Source organism: Rattus norvegicus, chromosome 15 (assembly GCF_021556685.1).
Source record: "Rattus norvegicus strain SHRSP/BbbUtx chromosome 15, alternate assembly SHRSP_T2T, whole genome shotgun sequence".
Classification (NCBI taxonomy): Eukaryota; Metazoa; Chordata; class Mammalia; order Rodentia; family Muridae; genus Rattus; species Rattus norvegicus.
Window position 1 is genome coordinate 104,305,147 of NC_141548.1, and position 25,621 is coordinate 104,330,767.

The following is a 25,621-nucleotide window of genomic DNA, read 5'->3' on the forward strand; positions in this document are numbered from 1 at the left end:
CTAAGAGACACCAGAATCATTCACTCCCGCCTGCTTCATGTAAACACTGCCTAGATCTGAGGCCCTGGACATAGATCAGAGCTTCAGGGGACTCCAGGGATGTGGAGCTTCAGGACGCCTGCCTGCCTGATGTGCAGAAGGCTCTGCCCTCACCAGCAGCACGCTAACACAGAGATGGTGACTGAGCCACAATCCCAGGAAAGGCTCCTGTCAACTGCTGGGTGTCGGCGGAGGTTTAAAAACACCCAGAAGGTTGCATGTAATAGACAGCAGAATGTGAGGCAGGTTACACTGGCTACCCCCACTAGGGACCAGAAACCCTGTTTTGTTTTTTTTTTTTTTTTTTTTTTTTTTTTGGTTCTTTTTTTCGGAGCTGGGGACCGAACCCAGGGCCTTGTGCTTCCTAGGTAAGCGCTCTACCACTGAGCTAAATCCCCAGCCCCCAGAAACCCTGTTTTAAGCGGGAAGAAATCACCTTGTCCAGGGAGTTGCTCTTCTCGGGGTTCCTGTCTGGAAGGCTGTTCCCCGAGTCTGTGCTGATGAGAGAGCCCCTTGAGTCGGCATTTCTCACACTGTTGATGTTGGGGGTTGAAGCTGTATACGGAGAAGCTAAGAGGAAAGTAAAGCAAGACCAAGTTTTGGTTAGACAGCACGAAATGAAGATAAACACTAAATTTTAAGAGGAATTGTTTTTGTGGACATTAATTTTTTATAAGGTCACGTGGCTCAAGAGATGTATTCAATTATTTCACTTTAAAACTTTTTATTTGTGTTTGCTGTATGTATGTATGTATGTATGTATGTATGTATGTATGTGTGTATGTACATACATACACCATGTGTGTGCAGTGCCTGTGGAGGCCAGAAGGCATCAGATGCCCTGGAACTGGAGTTACAGATTGTTGTGAGCTGACAAGTGGGTGCTGGGAACTGAACCTAGGTCCTCTGCAAGAGCAACAAATGCTTTTAACCACTGAGCCATCTTTGCAGCCTCTCATTACATCACCCTTTGAAGAACCAGGTGAGTACACATCATCTGTATTATTGGCACATACATTATTGTACTATACATTGTTTCAGAATGGGATTCAAGAAGAAAAAAGGATAAATCCATCTCAGACATTTAATCAAAAAGGAAACTATATCATAAACCTATAGCGTGCAACCTGTATGGCAAACTGGCCCTGGATATTCCCAGGAAGTGTGACGGGACATTGTAAAAATCTGAGGACCCACAGTAACACTGGGTGCTGGCCAGGAACTGCATTTCTACAGAGGGACTGTCCTAGTATTTTGCTGTGATAAAAAACAAGTTCTGGGCAACAGTGTGAATGAAACAGGAAGTGAAAACAGAGAAGGAATTTTTTTTTTCCCAGAGTATGGAGGCTGAGTATCCACCAAACATGAGCAACCCACTAATAACAGCCTGAAGCCACAAATACAACTATCTCCTCCCTAATTTATGCATACTATCTGTGAAAGGTCTTTTAAGCTGCTGGGATATGAGTATTGTTTGCTTTTTAAGGCCTGAATAAACAGAACTGTAACCAGACAAGCCAATTCCGATAAACAATGTTACTACTTTTGACTTGGAGATACCATAAAAAATTACTATGACAGTTAGATCCACCTTTAACCTGTAAACTGAAAATATCTGGCTGTGTCTGTTTAAAGAGGAAGGAAGGAACTGTCACTTGGAAATAACATTTTGGCATTTATGAAACAACAGTATTTGAAGGTAGAAACTGGCTTCCAGCTTTGAACTATGGAGATGTTCTTAAAGTAACGAACTGGCTTCCTGCTTAGATAAGATTAAATAAATTGCACTCTAAAAACAACTCTTTGGACTTGGCATCCTGTGAACCGACAGAGCAGGCTCTGCAGACACCCGAGGCCTTGTGAGCTGCAGCTACTGCAAACCTACAGCAGGCCACTGTAGATTTCAGTACGAAAATGGGCTCTGTACACAGGCTGGGACACTTCTACATAGGACAGATGGACAGATGAATGGATGGGCAGACGGATAGATGGACAGATAGAACAAGTCACCTGTTTTTCTATGTCTTTTAGCTGTCATACTTTTAAATTTCATGGGTAATGCTACTGTCAGACAACTGGAGATGATGTTTAATTATCTTGATTAAAGATACATGATGTGCATGTGAATCCTTCTCTCTCTCCAGCATTCACTGTAAAGTACCTGCCAGGCTGCAGGACCCCAGCACTGTGCTGTCACAGGGATGGGTGACAGCTCTTCTAAAGGGAGTAAAGAAACGTATGCTATGACCACATGGTAATTACGATTCTCTTAAAACAACCATAGCTCAGAGTGGAAGCAGGACACGAGTCAGGCCAAAGGGGTCAAGAAATGGACACTGTACCCACCACTCTCAGACTTTCAAACCAATTCCAAACTGTACTCCTAATTTAAGCAAACGGATGTAAATGCAGTAACTCAAACTCATTCCTGCCGGTTTGTTCTCAGAATGTGTGTACTGTGCCCTCACCGAGGGAAGGGCTCTGTTTTGAAATATTTCCAAATGTTTTTTAAACTTGCTCTGTAGACTAGGCTGGCCTCAAACTCAGAGATCCACCTGCTTCTTTCTCCCTAGTGCTGGGATTAAAGGTGTACACCATTACCACCTGGGCTTTAAAAACTAATTTTATTCCTGTACATTTATTTCATGAATTAGCACAGTGTTGGGTTTTATAATGTCACTTTCACAGGGAATGCTTTCAAACATTAGTATTTTTATGTGTGTAGCGGCTTTTGCCTGCCCCATGTACACATGTTGGCACGTGTACCGGCCAACAGAGGCCACAAGTGGGCATCGGATCCTTGGGAACTGAAGTTACAGAGAGCCAGTGGTGCCAGGAAGGGAACCTAAGTCCCCTGCAAGAGCAGCAAGCGCTAACCACTGAGCCCTCTCTCCTGGTCACAGGGAATCTGTTCTAAAGACCTTAAAGAACACGATAACAAAACAGTTTTGGCTCATCCCACGTCCGTTTTTTCCAACAGCCTAATGTGGAACAGGTGGGAGGGGAACTATGAGGTGGGAGGGGTCGTCCTCTAAAACACATGGAATCTAGAGAGCTTTTTATCCAGGAATCAGTTCTAGAAATCCTCATTTGCATGCTCTGAAGATGTTTGAGGGACTTGTTTTCCCAGTGGTTGGTAGCATGATGAATAGTTTCCTCACGTTTGCTTGGAAGGGTCAGCTTCCTAGGTCATCTCGAGGTTCCCTGAGGAGTAGCAGCTACTGTAGCATCCAGAATAAAACCCGACCCAAGCCTATAGAAGCTGGTTCCCGGGTGGGGCTTCCCTGGATTGGTGGGGAGCACACAGAGCCAGAGCCAAGTGTAAAGAAGCGTGCTGTAGCGAGCGCTGCAAAAGCAGATTTGGGTCTGGAAAATCAATAGCAAATGAAGAGTGACCAGATCAGACCCAAGGCCTTTTCACGACTGCACCACGTATGCACAGCAGTATGAGTCCCTCGCTGCCATTTGAATCCTAACACTGAATTCTGAATAAGAGAATCAAATGGGCAAAATACCGAGCCACTGTGGCTTGATCACTTTCGTAGTCTATGATGTCCCCTTGTGGAACTGTCAGTACCAGCCAGAGAGGACAGAACAGTGAGACATTCAAATGCATTGGTGGGCTCATCACTTGACTCTAGGAATGAATTAGGAACCAAGGATGCACAATACAACTGAGGTCTAACAATGGTAGCACATATTTCCCACGGCAATCACCCTGCCTGCTTCTCATGTTCTGACACTGATAGCTTAGAGCTAAGGACACACGGGCTGCAAGGTTGATGCTCAGCAGAGGCAACCAGGTACTGGTGGGGCCCCGATGCAAAACCACACCTGTCTGGGCCAAGATAGTGCTAGAACCACTGTAGCAAACACACGAAAGGTCACCTCCCCGCTCACAGCAGTGGCTTAGCATCTGTGCAGAGCAGGCCAGAAACATGTGTGCAGGCCCCAAAAGAGAGGAAACGGCCCACAGCAGCCAATACAACACACACACACACACACACACACACACACACACACACACACACACACGGAGGGGGATGTAACCATGAAGATTTTGCATGAAAACAAATGGGCTTCAGGACTAGCACTGATGGTGCGGGGTAAATCTAGGTGCTGCATGGCCTCACCAGGGTCACAGTCCACTCTCATTTCATTGTCTTCTCTGGAAAGTGACGTATTAACACCAGAGAAGCTAAGAGCGTAGGTTCAGGAGCATGGTTTAGTCCTGTAGGTTAGTGGATAAAGTAAAGTGGAAACTTCTAGGGTCTTTAGAAAGTTAGCTATGTCAAATGATGTTTTGCTGGGGCGCACGGGTGAAAGAATGTTTTCCTGAAGCAGACACAATTGAAAGGATGTTTGGACACAGCAAATATGAAAAGGGGCTTGATGAAGGAGAATAAATATGACCCCACAGACAGTGGGGAAGAGCCCTGAGCATTGGCTTGGTTTGCTCTGTGTTGCTATTCTCCATAGTGTTGTTGAGCTCAACTTGTAACAAAATTGAGAGAAACTCAGAACTGCTCCTGAGGTTCCTACGGCAGCTTGCCTCTTCCATGGCCTCACTCTGAGCCAGTTGGAGAGCCTTGCTATTTCTTCAGGATGGAACTGCAGCCGCTGGTCTGTGTGTGCCGTCCGCCTGCCCAGAGGACTGGACTGCAGCCGCTGGTCTGTGTGTGCCGTCCGCCTGCCCAGAGGACTGGACTGCAGCCGCTGGTCTGTGTGTGCCGTCCGCCTGCCCAGAGGACTGGACTGCAGCCGCTGGTCTGTGTGTGCCGTCTGCCTGCCCAGAGGACTGGACTGCAGCCGCTGAGTCATGTTTGCTGTTTGCTGCAGGGCTGCACTGCTGCCAAAGACGATGGAGCTCACCCCCAAGAACTACTGCTTAACCAGTCCACTTCCCTCATTCCCAATAACGTTTATCTTCCACCACCTCTGCTGGGTGGTGGGCTAGGGGAGAGGATGAACCCTAATTAAAAATAGGTTGCAAAAAAATTTATGCCTAGAGAAAAGGCATGACTTTTTCTGCCCCATGGATTTGAAGCATCAGTGGGTGGTGTGACCACTAGCCACAGTAGAATGCTTCATATCCAAAGTGTGGTTAGCAGAGGGGAACCGGAGATGATCAGACTGCAAACCCCCTACTAAAATCCTTAGATCACATCTGTGAGCCTGTGTGTAAGTGTGGCCCCGAGTGTATCATCATTATCGTTAGAAAGCTGCAGCTTAATTGGTCAGAAGGTAGACGGGTGCATTTTTTCGAAGAGAGGAGTCTCTGTCTGAGTCTTGATTTACGTCATCTGTTTTCCTTCTCATGGGGCTGTTTTTCATGGGGAGAAGGGGGAAGAATAGAAGAGTTTTGAAAATTGATTTCTAGGATTGAATTCAGCCATAAATTGTCACTTCCTTCAGAGATGTGAAGAAGACTGTCACATCTCATCTGTCCCATCATTAAATGCAATCCTCCACTCACCCCTATACCTGCAGATCGTCTGCTTCCAAAAGCATAACAAATATTGAAGATTTAAAAGCCAATCAACTGAGGAAGCACTGAAAAAAAGGTAACCCGGCAGCATGTCCATGAGACCCTGTTTCAGATTCACAAGATCCCTGATTGCAGTGCCTGAAAGATTTCACTCGTGAAGCACCACACCAGGAGAATATTTAGGGCAGAAAGTCCAAGTCCTAATTCACCATTAAGGACTTATGAGAGTAAAGATCGTTTGGGTGACACGGGACAGGGCTGGTAAGAGCAAGGATCATTACCAATGCCGGAGATGGCACCCAAGAGGTCTTTGTGCAGGCTGTGGTCAAGTGTGTTTCCCTTCTGCGGAGTCATGAGTGGATTCCCGGTAGGCACGGCCAGGGCTTCGTCCTTCAAGATCTGCTGAAGGGAAGGGAAGAAATTATTAGAGAGGGCTGAACAAGCCTCATGAACTGATCTTGAAGCGGGAAGGCAAACAGTGATGGGAGGACATGTAGCGGCTAGACGTGCTTAGCATGTGGAATGGGTAGGCCAATGTATAGGGCATACAAAGGACGAGGTGGCAGAGGGACCAGAGAAGGAGAGAGCAGAGGAGGCCACAGATGCTAGCATCTTGCTCTGGCCACACTCCACTTCCCACCTCTCCTCCTGCAGAGGAAGGAGGCCCTTCCTTTCCTAACTGCAGTAACAGTAATTCCTGTCCTCATAAAAGGCTTCAGCTACCGTCTCTGGATGCTCAGATGGGGACTCCCTGTCAGGGGAGAAACTGTATTAATTTTACAGTTATATCAGGAAGGTGGATTTGACTTTGGTAAAATCCAAAGCAAGACCTTCTGTTCATTTTCCTCAGCATTGGAACAGGACAGGGGGGTCATGTGTCATCCTGTATTACTTTGCTCCGAGAACATATGAAGGGAACACATGCGAAAGGCCACCCAGGATAATGTCAGAGCAGTGAGGCTGGGGGAGATAAAGCCCACAAGACTCGAGACAGAAAAATGAATGCTACCAACCTGGACCCTCTTAGAATACTATTTAAAGGGAAGAGTGGCAAACAGTGGGACAATGTGGGAATGTGTCGCCACTCCCATTTACTAAACAGATGAAATTAGGCTATTAATAGAGCCAAGGCTCAAGGTTTATTGATTGATTCTATCTTGGTCAGAATGCAATTGCCCAGGACTGGATGGGTGGAAAGCACTGGCTACTCTTCTAGGGCACCCAGGTCCCCCACATCTACATGACAGCTCATGGACGGCTGCATGAAGTCCAGTTTCAGGGGAGCTACTGCCCTATTTGGGCTTTCACAGCACTGCACGTACACGGCAGGCATGTGTACATGTGGGTGAAGCACACACATAAAATAAGAATGAATACATCCTAGAACATTTCAAAGAAGAAACGTGATTTTCCAAGGGTATCCTGCAGTATGACACTGTCAGAATGAAGGGCTCTCATCAGAATGTAGTGGGCTGAGTGAATTCCCTCAATTCATGTCCACCAGGAGCCACAGCATATAACCTTACTTGAAAATGGAGGTCATACTGGGTGGGCCGTAAATTCAGCCACTTGTGTCCTCACAAAAAAAAGGGGTGGGTTCGCAAAGACTGAACACCACCGGTAGACAGAGACAAAGTGGAATGACCACCAAGACCAGTAGCTGCCCTGTGGTCCTGAAGACTCCTTGGCTTTGACTGTCTGTTCACATGAGGGAATAAAACTCCACCGTCCTAAGTCAGCGTCCACAGCCCTCTGGTAAAAGACCTAAGCAGAGGTGTTGTCACCAAGCCTGCTTACGTACACTGCCTGGGTTCACAGGGAAGGGCGACACATCCCTCACGTTGATCCGCTGGACGTTTTCAATAAGCAGACCAAACAGAGGCAGGTAGAGGGTGGCTATCCTTGCCTGGTGACTCTGGAAAGAAGATACACAAGGTAAGTGTGTCCCCTGGCTGAGCACTGGATGGCAGGCGACGTGACACTGGCAAGAGAAAAGTCTGGGCCCTGTTAACAGGATTCATCTAGTGGGTCGTTTCCTTACAGCACTTAAAATTAACATTTATCACCCGTTCTTCCCTCCGCTGGGGACTACTCACCCTTGAAGTGTATCTGTCATCAAAAGAATGCTTGATCAGAAGGTTCTTGAGCACACTGACAGCGATGACACGGACCTCCCGGAACTCCTGGAGTGCAGTACCCACCTCCCTTAGTAACAGTCCCACCAAGAAGTGGTTTCTGCAGAATTCGTCCGTTAAAGAGTAGTCAAGCTGGAGATCTGAGAAAAGGCAGACGGGACCCAGGATTGGGGGGTTAGGGGGGGGTCCATGGCTGCCTACGCCACTGGGCCCATTTTGTGTGCAGCTACAGGTGATAAGACTGCCTCACACAGGAAAATGGGCACTACTGCAAGGCTGCTCTACTTCTTAACACATCAAATCCTTCCAGGAGCCCCAATCAGACACAAACGGCTGCCCTGAACTTTGAGTGTGGAACTGGTTTTAGCGCCAATTTTTAGAAGATACAACAGCAATTATATTAAAAATGTTATTAACAAGTTTTTTTTAAAAAGAAATGAAGTTATTGCACTAACAGAAGTAGAGATCAATTTAATAAAAGCACATCATTAAAGAGAGAATTAATACACATGATTGATTTAAATGTCATTTACTTTGTCAGTTCAGCTATCCAGTCCCTGGTTATCAATATCAATGCCTTTATGGCCACAGTAAACTCAAGGCATTTTAAATGACACACCAGCGCATAGGCTATTTATTCTGCCTTCACTGAGTAAGAGAGTTATTTCTGCATCTTTTCTAAAATGTCTTCCTTAAGCTAAAACTGAAATGTACAAAGCACCACCCACGTCATCACAAGCGATGCTGAGAGGAGGGAGGCAGACAGGGATGCCCTTGAAAGAGGATCAGTCAAAGCAGTTGCATACACATCCCCCAAAGGAAGCACCAAGTAGGACTGAGACAGTATGCTGACACCGTTATCCAGGAAGTCCTACAGATCCCCCTTTGTCTTCCAAAGCCTTTCTGACAGGTCCTTGTAAGTCTCCCCGACACACAGACAGAAGTCCGTACAGAGCATGTCAGTAGAAAGGAAGGGTATCTGCTTCTCCAGAATGATCGTGTTTAGCTGCTTTTCTGAGTACAGTTTCTGCAGGCTAAACTCTAAGGCTGGGGCTCCCCTAAATCTCTTAGGGAAGAAAACGACTTATGGTCTCTGTGCCTGGTGCGAGCCTGGCACATGACCCCAGCAAACCGACGTACAGAACTCACTCTCCTCAGTGAGGCTGAAAGCTCGCTGAGCTCAAGTCCCTTCAGACTTAGGGGGTCCAGAGCAGCTCATGAGACTCAGCATGCAAACACAAAAGCTCACGGAAAAGCCAGGCGCCTGAAGCTCTTGTAGCTTCCACGGACAAGAGCTGTGCGGGGGTGGTGGGATGTGATCTGGGGGTGAAGCACGGCTTTGTTCTGTCCCCTGACACAGAATGCTGGGGACTCTAGGCACCTCAGGAGCATGTCTCCTGGGTTGTGACAGCATACAAGCCACTGGGTGGCCGCTTGCATTCCTGTCTTTAATGGAGGAAACGCAAGTGCAGCCTCTGCCCCACACCTACCTACAGGGCTGTCATTTGACTCCACAGTTGGTGGAAGAAAAGCTAATTTATGAGAGGGGAAAGCAAAACAAAAATAAATGCAGTAAATAAGACAGATTCCTGTTATTAAAGTAAAATAAACTTAAAGTGAAAAGCAGTCGTGGTGTTTTACTTCTGATGAGCCCAGAAGGCTTCAGTCCTGCCTCTCATCTGCATGGGTTTGTTGGAAAGCCAGTGTCTACAGAAGATTTTATTGACAGTTTTAGAAACGTAAATTACACATACCCCTCATCCATGAACAAAGTCAAACTACGGGCTGGCATTTGAATCAATACTTTTCTTATTTAAAATGGTACGGTTCTCTTCATTTGAAGAGGAATCCATGCAGGGACAGGTTACCTTGGTATCTCTGAATTCTTCCTTTCCCAAATGGCATCGGCAAGTTCAAAGGAATATAGTGTTCATGGTTGCACACCACACGGAGAAACTCAAACTTGTACTCAAAGAGAGTCTGCAGGAAGAAATGCTTAGACGTGAAAACCTTCCTGGATGCTGTAAAGAAGATTCTAGCAAACCTATCACAAGTGAAGGGCATGGGCATTTAGTGCTGGTTCCTTCGCCTGTGGGAACGAAGTGCTGCTTCTTTACAGATGTTGGATGGCTGCAGGGATTTGTGTGAAAACCAAACACACTTCATTAATGCCTTCAGCAGACTTTAAGGCATTTAGTGTTTATGCTCCTCTATGTCTAAAAAGGGTTTCAAGTAGCTTATAGATTTAATACAGTAAAAACAAAACAAAACCTCTCAGTTAGTAAGCTGAGAGGTAATAAAGGAAGACAATTCTCTCGGAAAGATCATATAGTAATAAGGTCACGGTAAATGATCTGTGATCAATAACACACAGGCTTTGGGTTGTCTAGCTGTTAAGGCATTCTAGGCATGATGAGAAAACCCCGTCAGGCAAGCCTATTTCTTACTTGATCCCTAATACGTCATGTTTATTCCCACAGATGAATGCCAGCGTATCCAAGAGGGGATGAATGTGCTAAGGAACAAAAAGACAGTTCTGAGAGAGCAGGTGGATTTCCAGACGTGAACGGGCCAGCTAGACTCAAGCCATGGTGCCCAACAGCCACGCTACCTTGGGGTCTCCAGGAGCAAAGCAACTGATGTAGTTGTTGATCTGTTTGAAGACGAAGCCTCTGTCCATGAAGGTGAAGCATCTCTGGGGAAAAAAAGCCAAGAGCCATTAGTTCGAACCCATGGGTTGTGGAAGCTTGGGTTCTAGTGTGCAGGTTATGTTATCCTTTGACGCACACACATACCCTCTTCTGTCTATGGAGGACTGAGCACATCTCTGTGCTGGGAGCTCCTTAGAAAGCAGTGTTCCCACAGCAGGGGGCCCCTACCTTGATGAACACGGCCAGGCTGTGATTGGCATTCTTAGATGCTTCTGGGTTATCTCGAAACTTCTGTGTGATGTGCGGCATCAGCATGTTCACCACGGTTTCCACGGCGTGATGGTAGGAGGCCGGAAATCTCTGGTTTCGAAGTAACTGAAAGGGATCCAGACCCAACCTTTATGATGTTTTAGTTATCATACTTAGGGTTGGGGGTCCAAGTCCATAAAAATAGAAACAAGCAAACCAAAAACCAGAGTTCCAATCTAACATGAGTGAAATTGAATAAAAAGTGAGATATACTCTTCCTAATGCGGTCTAGTAAGTTCCCACACACTATTTCATCAATACTTTCAAGATGGAAATCTCAAGAAAAAAAATTACCCAATTTTAAAAATCAAATTATAGTACGGTATTTGAATTTATATTTTAAACATGCTCAAATATGTCAAAGACCTTCTTTGACATGATGAAGAGGATCTTGGTAGTTCATACAAGTGAGAACAGAAATGCTGATCTAAGAGCTTTGGCAAAACATAGGGGTGGGCAGGACCCTGCATTTCCTCTGGGCATCTTCAATGATGGCCACAAGCCAAGCATTTCTCAGACACTTTTTATGTTCTTTATTCAAAACTTATGTAAGAGTATGCATGTGGAAGTCAGAGAGCAGCTATTAGGAGTTTTATTCTATTTCCACCCTGTGGGTCCCAGGGATTGGACTTTGGTCACCAGGCTTGATGGTTTACTCAATAAGATGTCTTTCTGGCCCTGCTCAGAAAAAGCGCTGGCTGGGCTGAAGCCTCAAGCATTCAAATAACACACAGCATTGAGGACTACACACTGCCAGTTTAAAGGGTGTGGCAGCCTTGTGCTTGCAAGTCGGTTTACATACGGATCGTTCTCATTAGTGCATACCAGAGAGAGTACACTGCTGAGCCGTCAGTCTCATTACTGCCACGTCTCTACGTACCAGCCTCTGCACCATACACTCTTGGTTATTTTCCATCCAATCCTGTTTGATCCTTATGACTTATTCTGCATGTTAAAGGGGGTGAGGGGCCGTAGGAATGTGTGCTTAGTCACACAACTCAAAAGATTCACATGAGGATCTACCAGGAGTCCAAAGTCTTCTGCCACATAGGACCACACTTCTTTTTCCCTGAGTCCACAAACTAAGTGGGGGGGGGGGGAAGCTCAACTAAGTTCTTAACCATTGGATTTAATTTGAACAGGCACAAGAATGGAGCATCCCGATTTATAAACAAGGAAGCTGATGTTTAACAGCTCATTACAAAGTCCTAGTTATCCTTTCCTTTGTCAGCCTCCCTTTTCTTTCCCTCTTTGGTGACTGTCAGACCCCTTTGAAGTGCAGGAGCCGTGGCTGCCCAACTAGACTCTATTTCCCAGTCTAACAACTTCGCATGGGCCTTGTGACTAAGTCCTGTCTAATGGGCTGCAGAGTGACAGGTGTCTCCCACGCTCATCAAAGAAGCAGATAGCTTTCATGTTCCTTTCTCTCCTATGTCTGGTATCGTGCCGTGATGGCGAACTAGCCATAACACCGTGGGGGAGAAGGTAACAGACTAGGCTGGATAATCAGATAGGAGGTTGAGTCCCTGCATAACCCTGGGGGGACAAGCTCTCCTTTCCAACCGGCTCTCCTACCTATCAGCTCACGATTTTCCAAAACAGAAAATCAGGTTTCCTGTCACATTTGAGCCACTGTTATCCTGGCCTGTTGTAGAACCACCAGGATATCACCAAGCAGTGGCACAAGCCATGTGGGAGAGGCTATGGCAAGCAGTGAGTTTCCTGGAGATGGCCCACTGTTCTGCATGGCTGTGATGGGTGAGCTCTGGAGGGGTGCAGCCCAGAGACTTCATCCCATGAATGCTTCTCCCTGCTGATGTGCCTTTCCTGCCACTGTCACAAGGTCTAGCTGGGCATCAGCTTACCCTATTGGTCAGATTCCCTGAAGATCATCATGGAGATGAACTTTCATACATTAATGCTGTTTAGTGACTTTATGGAATTCCTGATTTGATTCAAGTAATTTTAGGAAGAAAATTTTAAGAGATGGCTTTAGTTGTTTTCCCAGAAAGATATAATAAAGTTATCTTTATTATATCAAGAATAGAATGTGGCCCCTCCTCATAGAACAGTAAGCAAAGGCTGCATAATAAGGAATACAATGAGCTTTCACAATTACACTGAGAAGAGAAATAGGCTTGGGACAAATTTGTGATCAAGGAAAAACATTCATTCCAGGTCAGGTCCAAGGATGAAGCCACACGTGCACTGTGATACAGCCATGGGAAACTGTTGCTTTGAACTTATACCGAGCTTACAGAATGAAACACTGCTTTGAACTTACTGTTGACATCATTCTATAATTCCCTTTTGTGTAACATTTTATCTATGAGATAATTTTATAAAGAACTTTTGTCTAAGAAGGTATAAAAAGGCTGAGGGAAGTGTGGCTACTGGGGCTCAGCCTCATCTACTGAGGAGGGTGTGTGTGTGTGTGTGTGTGTGTGTGTGTGTGTGTATTTCTCTTTCTCTCTATCCTTTTCTTTCTTGCTGGCTACTTAAAAGCTAACAGTTCAAAGTTTCTCACTGGGCATTCTTGCTGCCCCAGATAATTAAGTTTCACTTCTAGCAGCACTATTAGGGCTGACCCTGTAAATCACCCCCTGTTATCATCAGGAGTTGGGGTGGGGGAAGGGAGGGATACAATTGGCTGTTATCAGCAGGGGTAGGCTGGGGTGATGTATGATTGGCTGCTATCATCAGGAGTGGGGGTTGTTGGGTGGGGAGGGAGATGACTGGCTATCAATGGGGTGGGGATGGGGGAGGGAGGTGATTGGCTGCTATCAGCACTGACTCCAATCTCTGATGCCACACCTCACTGCCTCCTTTGGTTACCTGGATGTTGAGCTGGCTTCCCACAAAGCAAGACATACTTTAGATTGAAACCAGGATTTGTATCTTTCTGACATGAAACTGGGCACAATTTTATGCACTAAACACCAGGACTTATTATGAAGATTAGACATACTTGTGTTTTAATCATTTCAGTTCAAATCAACAGCAAGAACATGCCTCTAAAACACATACAGAGTCAAGAGCCCAGTGAGGTAGGACCAAGTTATAAGAATACGCATTAAACAGCTCTCACAAACAGAACCTGCTTTGAAAAGTTAAAAGAATTTTGTTTGCTATGTACAACCAGTCACTCTGTCCTGAGAAGACAGAGCTAAGAGCCCATCAGCATCTAGAACTCACATGAAAGCCAAGAAATCATCAGGCAAGATGGCCAACCCTGGAAAAGAGGAGCCCCAGGAAATGCTGTGGGCCTTCAGAGCCGGGCTGACCCAACCACTACAAAACCAGGAAAAATGGAAAAAAACAACACCGGCTGAGTGGACACCAGGCGACATATTGATATTGTCATTGAAAGTGGTCCTGCCACACATATGTGCTCCTGCTAGCACATAGCAGCACCAGCTACAAAGTATCCATGCAGAAAGAATATTAAACCAAGTGTCTACTTTTTATCTGCATGTGTGGAGGTAACGTAGGGAATAGGAGCCACATTCCTCAACACTGTGGGGTAACAATTGGTCAACCCTGGATTCAGGAAATTCTGCTGGACAAATAACCACAGTTTTTTTTTTTTAAACATACACATTCAACTAAAAACAAACAAACAAACAGAAAGAAGACAGTTTGAGAATTAAAAACAAAAACAAACAAACAAAAAGCCCTGAATCCTAGCAGCATGTCAGCTAAATGCAGAACATGGACTCAGCTGAGCCAACTGTAAAATGACATTTTGGGGACTCCTGAGGGAAGGCTTAATATAACTTAGGTGTTAGACGATAATGGAGACTTATTGCTAATTTTGTCTCAGAGTCGTGTAGTAGTGATGTCTTTTAAAATGCCTTCCCCACTAGAGAGGGCGCAGGGAGAGGGGGGTGGGGGTAGAAAGCAAGACTTGCAACACTGTTGCTAACTGCTCAGGCTAACCTTCTGGTAACAATGAATCCATCACACCACCTGCTCTACCATGCCTCTTAGCAGATCTTTAAGTAAGTCTCTAAGTGTTGATAGGTGATGGACAAGTCACATATCCACCCACCAGCAATGCTGCTGTTAAGGGCCACTAGGGGCCTTTGGAGGCTACCGAATGCCCTTCTGGCAGTGACAAACAGCTATGGTAAGCAACTCTTTTGACAACAGAACAAACTGAGGACTTTTTACTCAGTAAGACACACATTTAGAGGTGAGGAAGTTAAGAAAGACCTAGGTGAGTAGATGCTTTTTATAAAGACGGCTATAAACTGAACTGAAAGGAAGAATAAAGCCTAGGATAATGGCTGGTGTGCAGAGTGGGAATGAATACCCAAGCACGGCTCTGTGAAGAAAGCCCCTGGACATCTTCTCAGGCTTCTCAGGCAAGCAAAATCCTACTCCTTGTCCACAGCCTGGTGTAAGGTCTGATGTTACCATTTCTGTAGTGTCCCTACTGCCACCTGCTGCTCTAATGGGTGCTGACTGTAAGGGTTTCCTTATCTAGTACCTGTAGTGACAGGCCTAGACTCCTGTACCTATCCACTGTGCATACTCTGCTGTGAATGTGGTAGCTATGTGCCCTCCTGAGTAGGCTCTCCCTGAAGACCCAGACCCAGCCTTGCTGTCACAGCCCTGTGAACACTGTTCCTAAAACCAGGGATTTACAGTGTCAGATCACCTGGAACTGGAATTACAGTTGTGAGCCACTACACAGGTGCTAAGAATTAAGTCTGGGCCCTCTGCAGCAGCAGCAAGTGTACTCCTACCTCAGACTTCATTTTTTTGAGTCATGGCTTTGCTTTGAAGCCCAGGCTAGACTTGAACTCATGATCATTTTCCTCTTGCTTCCCCAGGACTGACCACAAGCATGCACCACCACCACAACTGACTAAATGCAGACGGTACAAGTACAATGTTTGGCAAGTTTTGAAAGGTGAGCACAGTTGCATAACCACCAAGATCAAGGAGCCAGCCCCCATCCTCTGTGCCTAGATCCTGACAATGACTGCTCTGCTCTCTATCCCTGTAATTTTTCCTTTCCAAGAATGTCTTAAATATAAATTAATTCATCCATGTAATCTTCTGGGTCTGAATTTTACTTCAATACTTTTGAGAGTTGCCCATATTTCTGCAAGAATGAGTATTTTGTTCCGTGTTATTACTAAGTGGTATTCCATGAGACTGAGTCACCTATTAATGTACAAACCATTTTGCTGAACTGTGGCTAAAGGTGGAGGCGTGTCCACCTTCCAGCCCCCAGTCAGTCAAACACATCTTGAAGCATTTGCTGAAGAGTTGGTACCAGCAGCAGAAAGCAGCTCCAGCAGATGGCCCTGTAGCTCCTCATCGGTGCACGTGACTGAGTCTGACTTGGGACCATCCGAGAAAGCAGGTGCTTGGAAGTTACAAGGAGGAGTTTTTGGGAAAGGCCACACCGCAGCAGGGCCAGCTGGGAAGTTCTCTGACTCGGCATCTGTGGGCGACGCTTTTGGAAACTTCTTTTTATAACTTATGTTTAGTAACTGTAATTCCCTCAGACTTGCCTTCCACTTCCTTCCTCCCACGCTGTGCTAGGCTGAGTCCTGGCGTCCCACAGGTGTCTGTCCTTAAGAAGGGAGTGAAAAAGCTCACAGAGGTAGGATGAGTGTCCTAAGTGTGATTCTTTGCCTTCACGCAAGAAGAGAATTTTTATTTATGAAGCGCAGTAAGCACAGGCTGAAAGATGCAAAGACTGTTTGGGCTCCTCTAAGCCCAATATGAACATTCCTATGACGGGCTGAATATTGGCACCCGGGTTTCCACCCCTCGAGTGTTTTGAGTAGTTTGTTAGGTATGGAACACAGAAGAAAAGCATGAAAGGATTAAAGACACATCTCCTACCCTGAAACCACCCATGAACATTGGAGAAGAGATACTCACTTGGAGCAATAAGAACAGAGCACAGGAAGGAATTTGTGTGAGCCAAACAGGAGGCAGAAATGGAGGCAGAGGTGAACTTTGCCTGGACCTCGAAGGATGCCAATATGAATACTTGGTGAATAAGAGATGTTAAGACAGCCATTCCCAGCCCAGCCATTCGCTCCTCAGCATGTATCCCCTCAGTGTATCCACACAATACCCGAGCATGAGTGTGCACAGCAGCTTTACTCACACGAGCCCAAACCTAGAAACAACCCAAACCCGGTAACCTGTGGGAAGAGGCTGGGACCTCTAGCACAAACCAGGCAGGGCTAAAATGGATGCTCAGAATCTTTTACAGTGCCAGGAGGAGCTCCTAAAGCTCTCTCCTCAGGGTCAATTATACTGTGGTTCCACATCCTTCCTTTGGAAGCCAGAGCTCTCTTACAGACACAGCTGCACAGAAACTTTTTCTAAGACTTCTAAAAAAAAAAATCCCTCTCTAAACACATTGCTTTAGGACTAGGATACAATTAAGGTGGGGAGAAGGCTCTGCAATTCCAAAGACAAACATAGCATTGCTTAGCGCGGAGGTGTGAGGAACCCACCATAAGTCTGGAAAGGGTGGAGCACCTGCAAGTGGCTACCTGCTGAGGCTGCTCTTGGCTCCACGGCACCTCAAGATCTGGAAAGATCATACCCAGGGTCTGTCTACCCTGTTGTCTATCTCTGTGATAAAGGGGAAGAGCTGGCGACCAAACGCACTCTCAGGCCACTGCTACCTCGCCTAGCACCGAGAACAGACACAGGCGACTGATTCCTCTCCTGGTTTCCTAACGGTTGGAAGTGATGGTCGGTGGTGTGCACAGTTCTTGCACGCGTTGTCAGAAGTGCTCATGGCCTCCTGGATCACCTCTCAGGTGGCCTCTGCTGCAGCCCTCCGCAGGGAGGGGCAACTGTAATTCCCTATGACAGGAGCTCCCTGCTCCTTATCACCCTGGTATTTTTCTCCTCCTAGGCCGGACCAACTCCTCCATGCACTAGTCCCACTATCGCCCGCTCCTCACCATGTGTGCCTTCCTCTCATGGTGACTGTCATGAGGGTAAGTGGCCACCAGGCTACATGTACATGCTCTACCTAAACTACTTTATTTTTATTACACTGAAGGGTTATTGTCAGAAGTGCTCATGAGCAAAACCAATACATTTAAAATACAATCAAAGCACCATGGCCCTCAAAGCTGTCTCTCTTATTTATAGTTAAATAAAAATCACCTCAGGGTTTTTTTTTTTTTTTTTTTTTGGTTCTTTTTTTTTTTCGGAGCTGGGGACCGAACCCAGGGCCTTGCGCTTCCTAGGCAAGCGCTCTACCACTGAGCTAAATCCCCAACCCCCAGGGCTTTTTTTAAAGGTTGAACTGCATCCCCAAATTTGCATGTTGAAGATGAGTTTTTCCCTAAGTGTTTGTTTGCTCTTGTGCTCCCCCTGTCTCTCCTGTGCATGCCGTAGTGTGAACGTGGAGGTCAAGGGACAACCTCAGACACTGGCTTTTGCCTCCTCCTTGGTTGAGCTCACTACAACAGCGCTGGGATTAGAGATACATGGCTTTCCATGGGCTCTGCAGATTTGAACCCGGGTCCCCACATTTCCACAGAAAACATTTTCCCACTGGGTCACTGCCCGGTCTGTATGCTTAAGCTGGGGCACCCCTGAAATGTCCCAGTGGGGGATTATATTTGAGATAGGGTCTTTAGAGAAGAGACTGGGGTAAAGTGATGTCATCAGGGTGCGCATTAGTCCACTGTGACAGGTGCCACACAGGACAAAAACCTTTGCAGAAGAAGAAATTATCTGTTGGCAGAGTAGACACCTCAGAGAGGTCAACCCCACAGAAACTTTGACCTAGAACTTTCGGCTTCTTAGCTTTGTCAGTGGTCTAACCCAGTGGCCCTCTACAGTGGCAACAACAGAAAACCAGCAGAGGCTATAATCCTGCTGCGCTTGTAACATATTTAACTAAAAGGTGATACAATGAAATGGTGCGTGTATAAGAGCGCATACTTGGCTGTGCTGCCAAGGAGCCAATCTGCTTGGTTCTTCCTTGGCAGGCTGACTTGGCATGAACGCAGAGGGTGCATAGCTCCGTGCAAGGCAAATGCCACCCCCCCACTCCATCTGGCATCTCCCTATGGGGTAAAAATCAAAGTCTTTAAGTCGGATTGAAAAAGGGAAATCAAACAACCAAAAAAACCAAGGAAACCAACTGGCCAGGTTCAGGTCCTGCTCTACAGGTAAGTATGGCTTCAGTTCTGCGCCACCAACCTTTTGTTCTGCTTCTAAGGAATGGAGCCCTTGAGTAAAAGACTCAATCCTTTGACATTCTCTCCCAGGTCTGTCTGCCTGCTTCTCTACTTCTCTCTCTCTCTCTCTCTCTCTCCCTCCCTCCCTCCCTCCCTCTCTCTTTCTCCCCCTCCCTCCTTCCCTCCTCTCTTTTTCTTCCCTTCCTCTCTCCCCTCCTCCCCCTTCCTCCTTGTCTCTTTCCCTCCTCCCTCCCTTACCCCTTTCTCCTTTCCTCCCTCCCTTCCTCCTTCCCTCCCTCTCTCTCTCATCTACAGAGTACATGCAGCCCTGCAACTGAAAGCTCTCATAGGTTCCTCCTGCTCAGTCGCTGTCACACAGCTGCAACATGGCCACAATTCACCATCAGACACAACTCCCAACTCCTGCATCAGAAGCAGCTCTTTCAGTCATCAAACAGAGAATGCCATTGTCAGTGTGTCCTACATTAGCACTCTGAACAAACCTTGAGCCTCAGAGAGCTCCAAGACCACATCCTAACAGTAATCACCAATGCAGGGGCAAGACCAATTGTGTGGGGATGAGCTTCCTGAGAACAGAGGGACAAAACGTCCCAGTGGAACCAGGGGACAGGGTCAGAGAAACAAATACCCAGGTACCAGTAAAAGGAAGGGGGGATTTGAGACTGTACACCTATCCACCTGAATTGTCTATGAGGACCTGTTTGTTACTTGATTCTAGAAGACAGGCGGGCGCCCGGTGAGACTCAGCCATCTGTAGACAGAAATATCTGCGGTGGTTTAGACACTGAACACCCGACGACAGCATCTCATGTTAGCATTCAAGCAAATGGTTCAAAAAAGCTATTTAAAAATAACTTTTCTTTGTTTGTTCCATTTTTCTTTGGACTTAGTAGCCTTGTAGGTCGTCAGGAACCAAGGCCTTGGACCTAGATTCGTTAGCACTCATTAACTGCAGGATCAGGAGCAAGTAATAACTCAAACATTCTAGCCTCCGTTTCCTTATGTAAAAATGCCCGTCGCTCACAGGACTGCTGTGAAACTGTACAACACTTAGAGCAAGCCTGTGCCCAGCACACAGGAAACATGAACAGCTGTGAGCTTTCAACCCAGTAAGCTCGTCTCCCGTCCCTGAACAAACAAGTCCCCAGTGGAGTAACATACCTTCACTTTGTTATTTTCAATCAAATGCTGAGCCATGGACTTTATCAGCACATCAAAGAAAAACCAAGAGTACTAAAAGAAAAGAAAAGAAAAGCATAAAAATAATGCTTTATTAGGAAGGAGACCAGCTCCCCTAGGCTGGCAGCATTAGCAACGAGAAGCAGGTGTGGACGGTGACATTGCACGGGTTCTCATCAGATGGAGAGGTAGGTGGCAGATTTCTGCTCCTTGTACACATTGGGCAACACACAGCTGCACCCACCGGGAGACTGAACACCCTCTCCAGCTAGACGCTCTGCTGGGTCATTTGCAGGGTCTTCCCTCTGCCAGTTTCTTGTTTAGGGATACTATCTGTACTGTCCTTAGCAGTGTCCTCCACACTGAGGAGGTGACAGTGAGGCTGAAAATGGTCATTTATCTTTACGGATCTCATCTGAGACTGAACTACAAACTTGGACCCGGAGAACTCATTCTGTTAGCCCGGATTTAGCAGTGATGGTGGCAATGTACACATGTGGAGTTTGCATTTTCACACACACACACACACACACACACACACACACACACACACACACACACACCCCTACACAGACACACGCTCATGCACACGCACATGCACACGCACACACACATGTGCACACAGACACACACTTTTTGAGGGGAAGAAAGGGTCTCAGTTAATGCTGGTCACCAACTTATCATGTAAGGAAGGGATGGTCTTGAACTCCAAATTCTGGCTTCTCCAAAACTTTGGGATTATGGGTGAGACACCACAAATTATTTTTAAAAATAAGTAGTAAAAATAATTTTTTTCCTGATAGAGTTCATGTTGCTCAGGCTGGTATGAAAATTATACACTCAAGGGATCTACGGTGTTTTGAAAGAGCGTGTTCTCCCCAGGCTCAGGCATTAACACTTGGTTTCCAGGTGGTGGAGCTATTTGGGGGAGGCTATGGAATCTTTAGAAAGTGTGTCACTGGATGTGAGTTTTGAGGGTTTACAGACCTGCCCCATTTCCAAAACGCACACTCTCTCTCCTCCCTCCCTCCTCCCACCTCTCTAAACACACACTCTCTCTCCTCCCTCCCTCCTCCCACCTCTCTAAACACACACTCTCTCTCCTCCCTCCCTCCTCCCACCTCTCTAAACACACACTCTCTCTCCTTCCTCCCTCCACCCACCTCTGCTTGGTGTTTCCGGCTGAAGATGTGATCACTCAGATTCTCACTCTGGTTGCCTGCTACTGGGTACCTCTCCCACCCCTGTGTACTCCAACCTGAAACCAACCTTATACTAAACTAAACTTTGTTCATGAAGTCGCCTCTGGTCACGTGTTAATCACAGCGTCAGAAGAGTAACTGACACACACTCCGTCCTATTTAGACTCCCCAGTGGCTGGGACTATAACACCATGGATGGCTCTCAATGCACGTAACTGTAACATGATATCTGTGAACATCACTAGGGCAACATGTAATGCTTTAACACGTTAAGTAAGATAACTGAGGTAATCTTAAACTTTTTGGTTTCTTTATGGTGATGACTGTCAAAGATTCTTTTTCCTAGAAATCAAGGGAATGCTCAGTCCATCTAATTTCTGTTCTCTGTTTTCAGAAGGCTGTACAGCTGTGAAACAGCACCGGGAAGCTTCTCCCTCTTGACGACACTTAGTAACCATTCACGGCCCTCCTGGACCCACTCCTCATTGTCAGCAGCTGCTATTTTTTTGGCAGATGAGACCTGGAACCTCAAGCCCAGTGCTGCTGAGAATCCACCTCCACCCCGTGAAGATCACTCCTACGGCTGGAGAGCAAGGCTGGCTGCCCCCGTTACCTTCAGAAGTTTGTTGCTGGTAAGGAAATCAGCAGAAGGCTTGAGAATGGTGGTCATGGATTTCGTCAGTTCCTCGTGCACTGTCTTATACTCGGATGCTATATACGGCTCAGCCTTGTAGGCAAACTTTGGAAAGAAAGAGAAGACCTTTACAGCATGGGTTCTTCCATGGGAGGGGCAGAAAGCTTGTGAGGCTTCTGAGAATGGAGATTGGGACTGAGGTGCACATTCAAGGGTGGGAGAAGGGATGGAAACGAAGGTGGGAGGGTGACTGTCATGTGACAGAGAGGGCGGCTAGGATGTCTCCAGGGAACCCATCCAAGACATGACAACCGTATGAGGCAGCTCAGAGCCCAGCTGGTGCACAATTCCATCTGTAATAGAACTTCTAGGAATGGACCACAGGACACAGTAACAGATCCTGGATCTAAATTTTAGTTTGCAAAGTACTGCAAAGTCACAGTCCACGTATAAGAGGATGTAAACCTTTTAGAATAGCTTTTGTCATGTGCTTATTTAACACTTCATATCAAGAACCTAGTGCTGTTTATGCTAACGACATCTCATGCTATGCCACACGGCCTTTTCATTTGACTGTGGCCAGCGCTAACCTTCCAGTCTCAAAAGCAGCAGGGATGCTGGGAAATTTTAGGTAGTTTAAGTGGAAGATGAAGATTGCTCATGTGTAACGGTCAATTCTTGTTTCACCCCCCTGCCAGCTGAGTCACATTCGTCTTTTAAAGGGAGAAATTAGTTCCTGAATTAGCTGCCTGTCTTCCAACTCCCCTGGTTCAGGTACAAGCCTTGGCAGAAGGGATCAGAGAGATTCACAGGTATTAAATTCCAAATGCACCCCCAAACAACGAGGCTTGTTAGACAGAAGTCTTTGGAAGGAAACTTGGAGAGCCACAGCTGTGAGCGGTTGTAGCAGCTTGACTTATTCATTTATCTATTTTACATACCTTAACATATGACCTCAAGTGGCTCTCCAATCCTTCCTCATGGCACTGGGCAACCACATGAATAATGACCCTACACACCACAGGAATGAATAAAGCAATGAGTAGTGACATGGAAATGGGAACACCTCGTTATCTTCACAGCAGCAGAACGATGATGCTGTTGGCACTTAGCAAACAAGGAGACAAGAAATCAGATGTGGAGCCTATGCGCAAGAGTCAGACATCTCTCCAGTAAATGTTCAGCACATACTAGCATCCCAGAGAGGCTCCAGGTAGGAACAGACTGACGAGAAGAAGAGCTTCCATCCACTTATCCATCCATCCATCCATCCACTCATCCATCCATCCATCCACTCATCCATCTATCCATCCATCCACTCATCCATCCATCCATCCATCCACTCATCCATCCATCCATCCATCCACTCATCCATCCATCCACTCATCCATCCATCCATTCATCCACTCATCCATCCATCTATCCACTCATCCATCCACTCATCCATCCATCCATCCATCCACTCATCCATCCACTCATCCATCCATCCATCCATCATCCACTCACCCATCCATCTATCCATCCTTCCACTCATCCATCCATCCATCCATCCACCCATCCACTCACCCATCCATCCATCCACTCATCCATCCACTCATCCATCCATCCATCCATCCATCCATCCACTCATCGATTCACTCATCCATCCATCCATCCACTCATCCATCCATCCATCCACTCATCCATCCATCCATCCATCCACTAATCCATCCATCCATCCATCCGTCCATCCACTCATCCATCCATCCGTCCATCCACTCATCCATCCATCCACTCACCCATCCATCCATCCACTCATCCATTCACTCATCCATCCATCCATCCATCCATCCACTCATCCTTTCACTCATCCATCCATCCATCCACTCATCCATCCATCCGTCCATCCACTCATCCATCCATCCATCCACTCATCCATCCATCCATCCATCCATCCACTCATCCATCCACCCATCCATCCATCCACTCATCCATCCACTCATCCATCCATCCACTCATCCATCCACTCATCCATCCACTCACCCATCCACTCACCCATCCACCCATCCAGTCATCCATCCACCCATCCACTCATCCATTCACTCATCCATCCATCCATCCATCCACTCATCCATCCACTCACCCATCCATCCATCCATCCATCCATCCATCCATCCATCCATCCATCCACTCATCCATCCACTCATCCATCCACCCATCCACCCATCCATCCATCCATCCACCCATCCATCCACTCATCCATCCACTCATCCATCCATCCACTCATCCATCCACTCATCCATCCATCCACCCACCCATCCATCCATCCACTCATCCATCCATCCATCCTCCCATCCATCCATCCATCCATCCATCCATCCATCCACTCATCCATCCATCCACTAATCCACTCATCCATCCATCCATCCATCCATCCATCCACTCATCCATCCATCCATCCACTCATCCATCCATCCATCCTTCCATCCATCCATCCATCCATCCATCCATCCATCCATCCACTCATCCATCCATCCACTAATCCACTCATCCATCCATCCATCCATCCACCCATCCATCCATCCATCCATCCATCCACTCATCCATCCATCCACCCATCCATCCATCTATCCATCCATCCATCCATCATCTACATACCCATCCCCCACCCCCTGCCTTACCGAGTCACATTAACTGCAACCTCCTCCTGGGTGGCTCTGGTGAGGACTCGGAATAGCTGGTTTAAAATGGTCGGCAGGAAGGCGATCATCACGTGACCTTCCATTGCATGCAGACTCTACATAGAAGAAATGGTGAAATGTGTGTCATATTTTTTTTTAAAAAATCTATTTTATTTCAGTTATTCATTTTGAGATGGGGTCTTGCTATGGACCCAGACTAAACTGGAATTCCTGGCTGCCAGTGACTCTCACACCTCAGCCTCCCAAGTCCCTGGGCCAACAGGTACACACCACCACGCCTACTATGTTATCTATGACAATAGCTACTTCATTTCAAGTCAGGATAGAACTCCCTCTAAAATGAGTGGAAATCAGAGGACATGCAGGGTAGCCCTCAAGGATGCCTTTGTCCTAAACTGCAGGATCGGTGAGGATGTTCCACGGGGCAGGGGAGTAAGACTGTTAACTAGTTGTTCATAAGCCAGGGAACGGTCAGTGGAGCAATATAATCACAAGAGCTCTTTAAAGCAGAGAGAGGCAGAAGAGGAACCAGGAGGAACTGTAACCAAAAGAATGGTCAGAGAGGTCTTATGTTGTCACTGAAGTGGAGGAGAGGCCAGCAGTCATAACGTAGGTGTGTTCATTATTTTAAATATGTGGCTTGTTTTCTCTGGATTAGATCAAATGTAAGTCTCTACCCAATCTCACACCTCATTTTGTCCTATGCCTGGAATGCCATTTAGCAAGTCTGTCTTACAGTCCTCTTCTATAATCAAGTTCTGTATCAAAGCCTCTCACTGCTGTGCGCCGGCTCCGGGGACAAACTCAGCTCCCACACAGCCGGACCAGGCTAGGGGCATTACCTCTGTCTATCCCGGCGCTGTGCTCACGTTAGAATTCTCTCCTACGAGGACTGAGACGTTTTCTAAGGGTCGGGACTGTTAGGATTTGAGTGTGTCCTTCACAAAGCCTGTGACAGAAACTTAATCCTCAATGCAAAATCAGGAAGAGGTGTGGTCTAAGGAGAGGCAATCAGGCCATGGGGGCTCAAGCTTCAGGAATGGGTCGCTGAGACTGCTCGAGTGGCCTCCTTATACAAGGATGAGTGATTCTGCCCCTC

General features: G+C 46.6%; 1 protein-coding gene across 51 annotated transcripts in view; it reads right to left on the reverse strand.

Moving 5' to 3' along the window:
• Positions 1-25,621, reverse strand: part of Dock9 (dedicator of cytokinesis 9) — a 264,999-nt gene that overhangs the window by 65,599 nt on the left and 173,779 nt on the right. For 37 of the 51 annotated variants that reach the window (NM_001105759.3, XM_087585062.1, XM_087585049.1 and 34 more), the window contains 11 exon segments: positions 476-609; positions 5,809-5,926; positions 7,329-7,442; positions 7,624-7,802; positions 9,531-9,642; positions 10,274-10,357; positions 10,542-10,688; positions 19,988-20,059; positions 21,821-21,946; positions 22,783-22,852; positions 24,502-24,617. In NM_001105759.3, the coding sequence (NP_001099229.2) occupies positions 476-609; positions 5,809-5,926; positions 7,329-7,442; positions 7,624-7,802; positions 9,531-9,642; positions 10,274-10,357; positions 10,542-10,688; positions 19,988-20,059; positions 21,821-21,946; positions 22,783-22,852; positions 24,502-24,617 (1,272 nt within the window). 51 annotated transcript variants of the gene reach the window in all.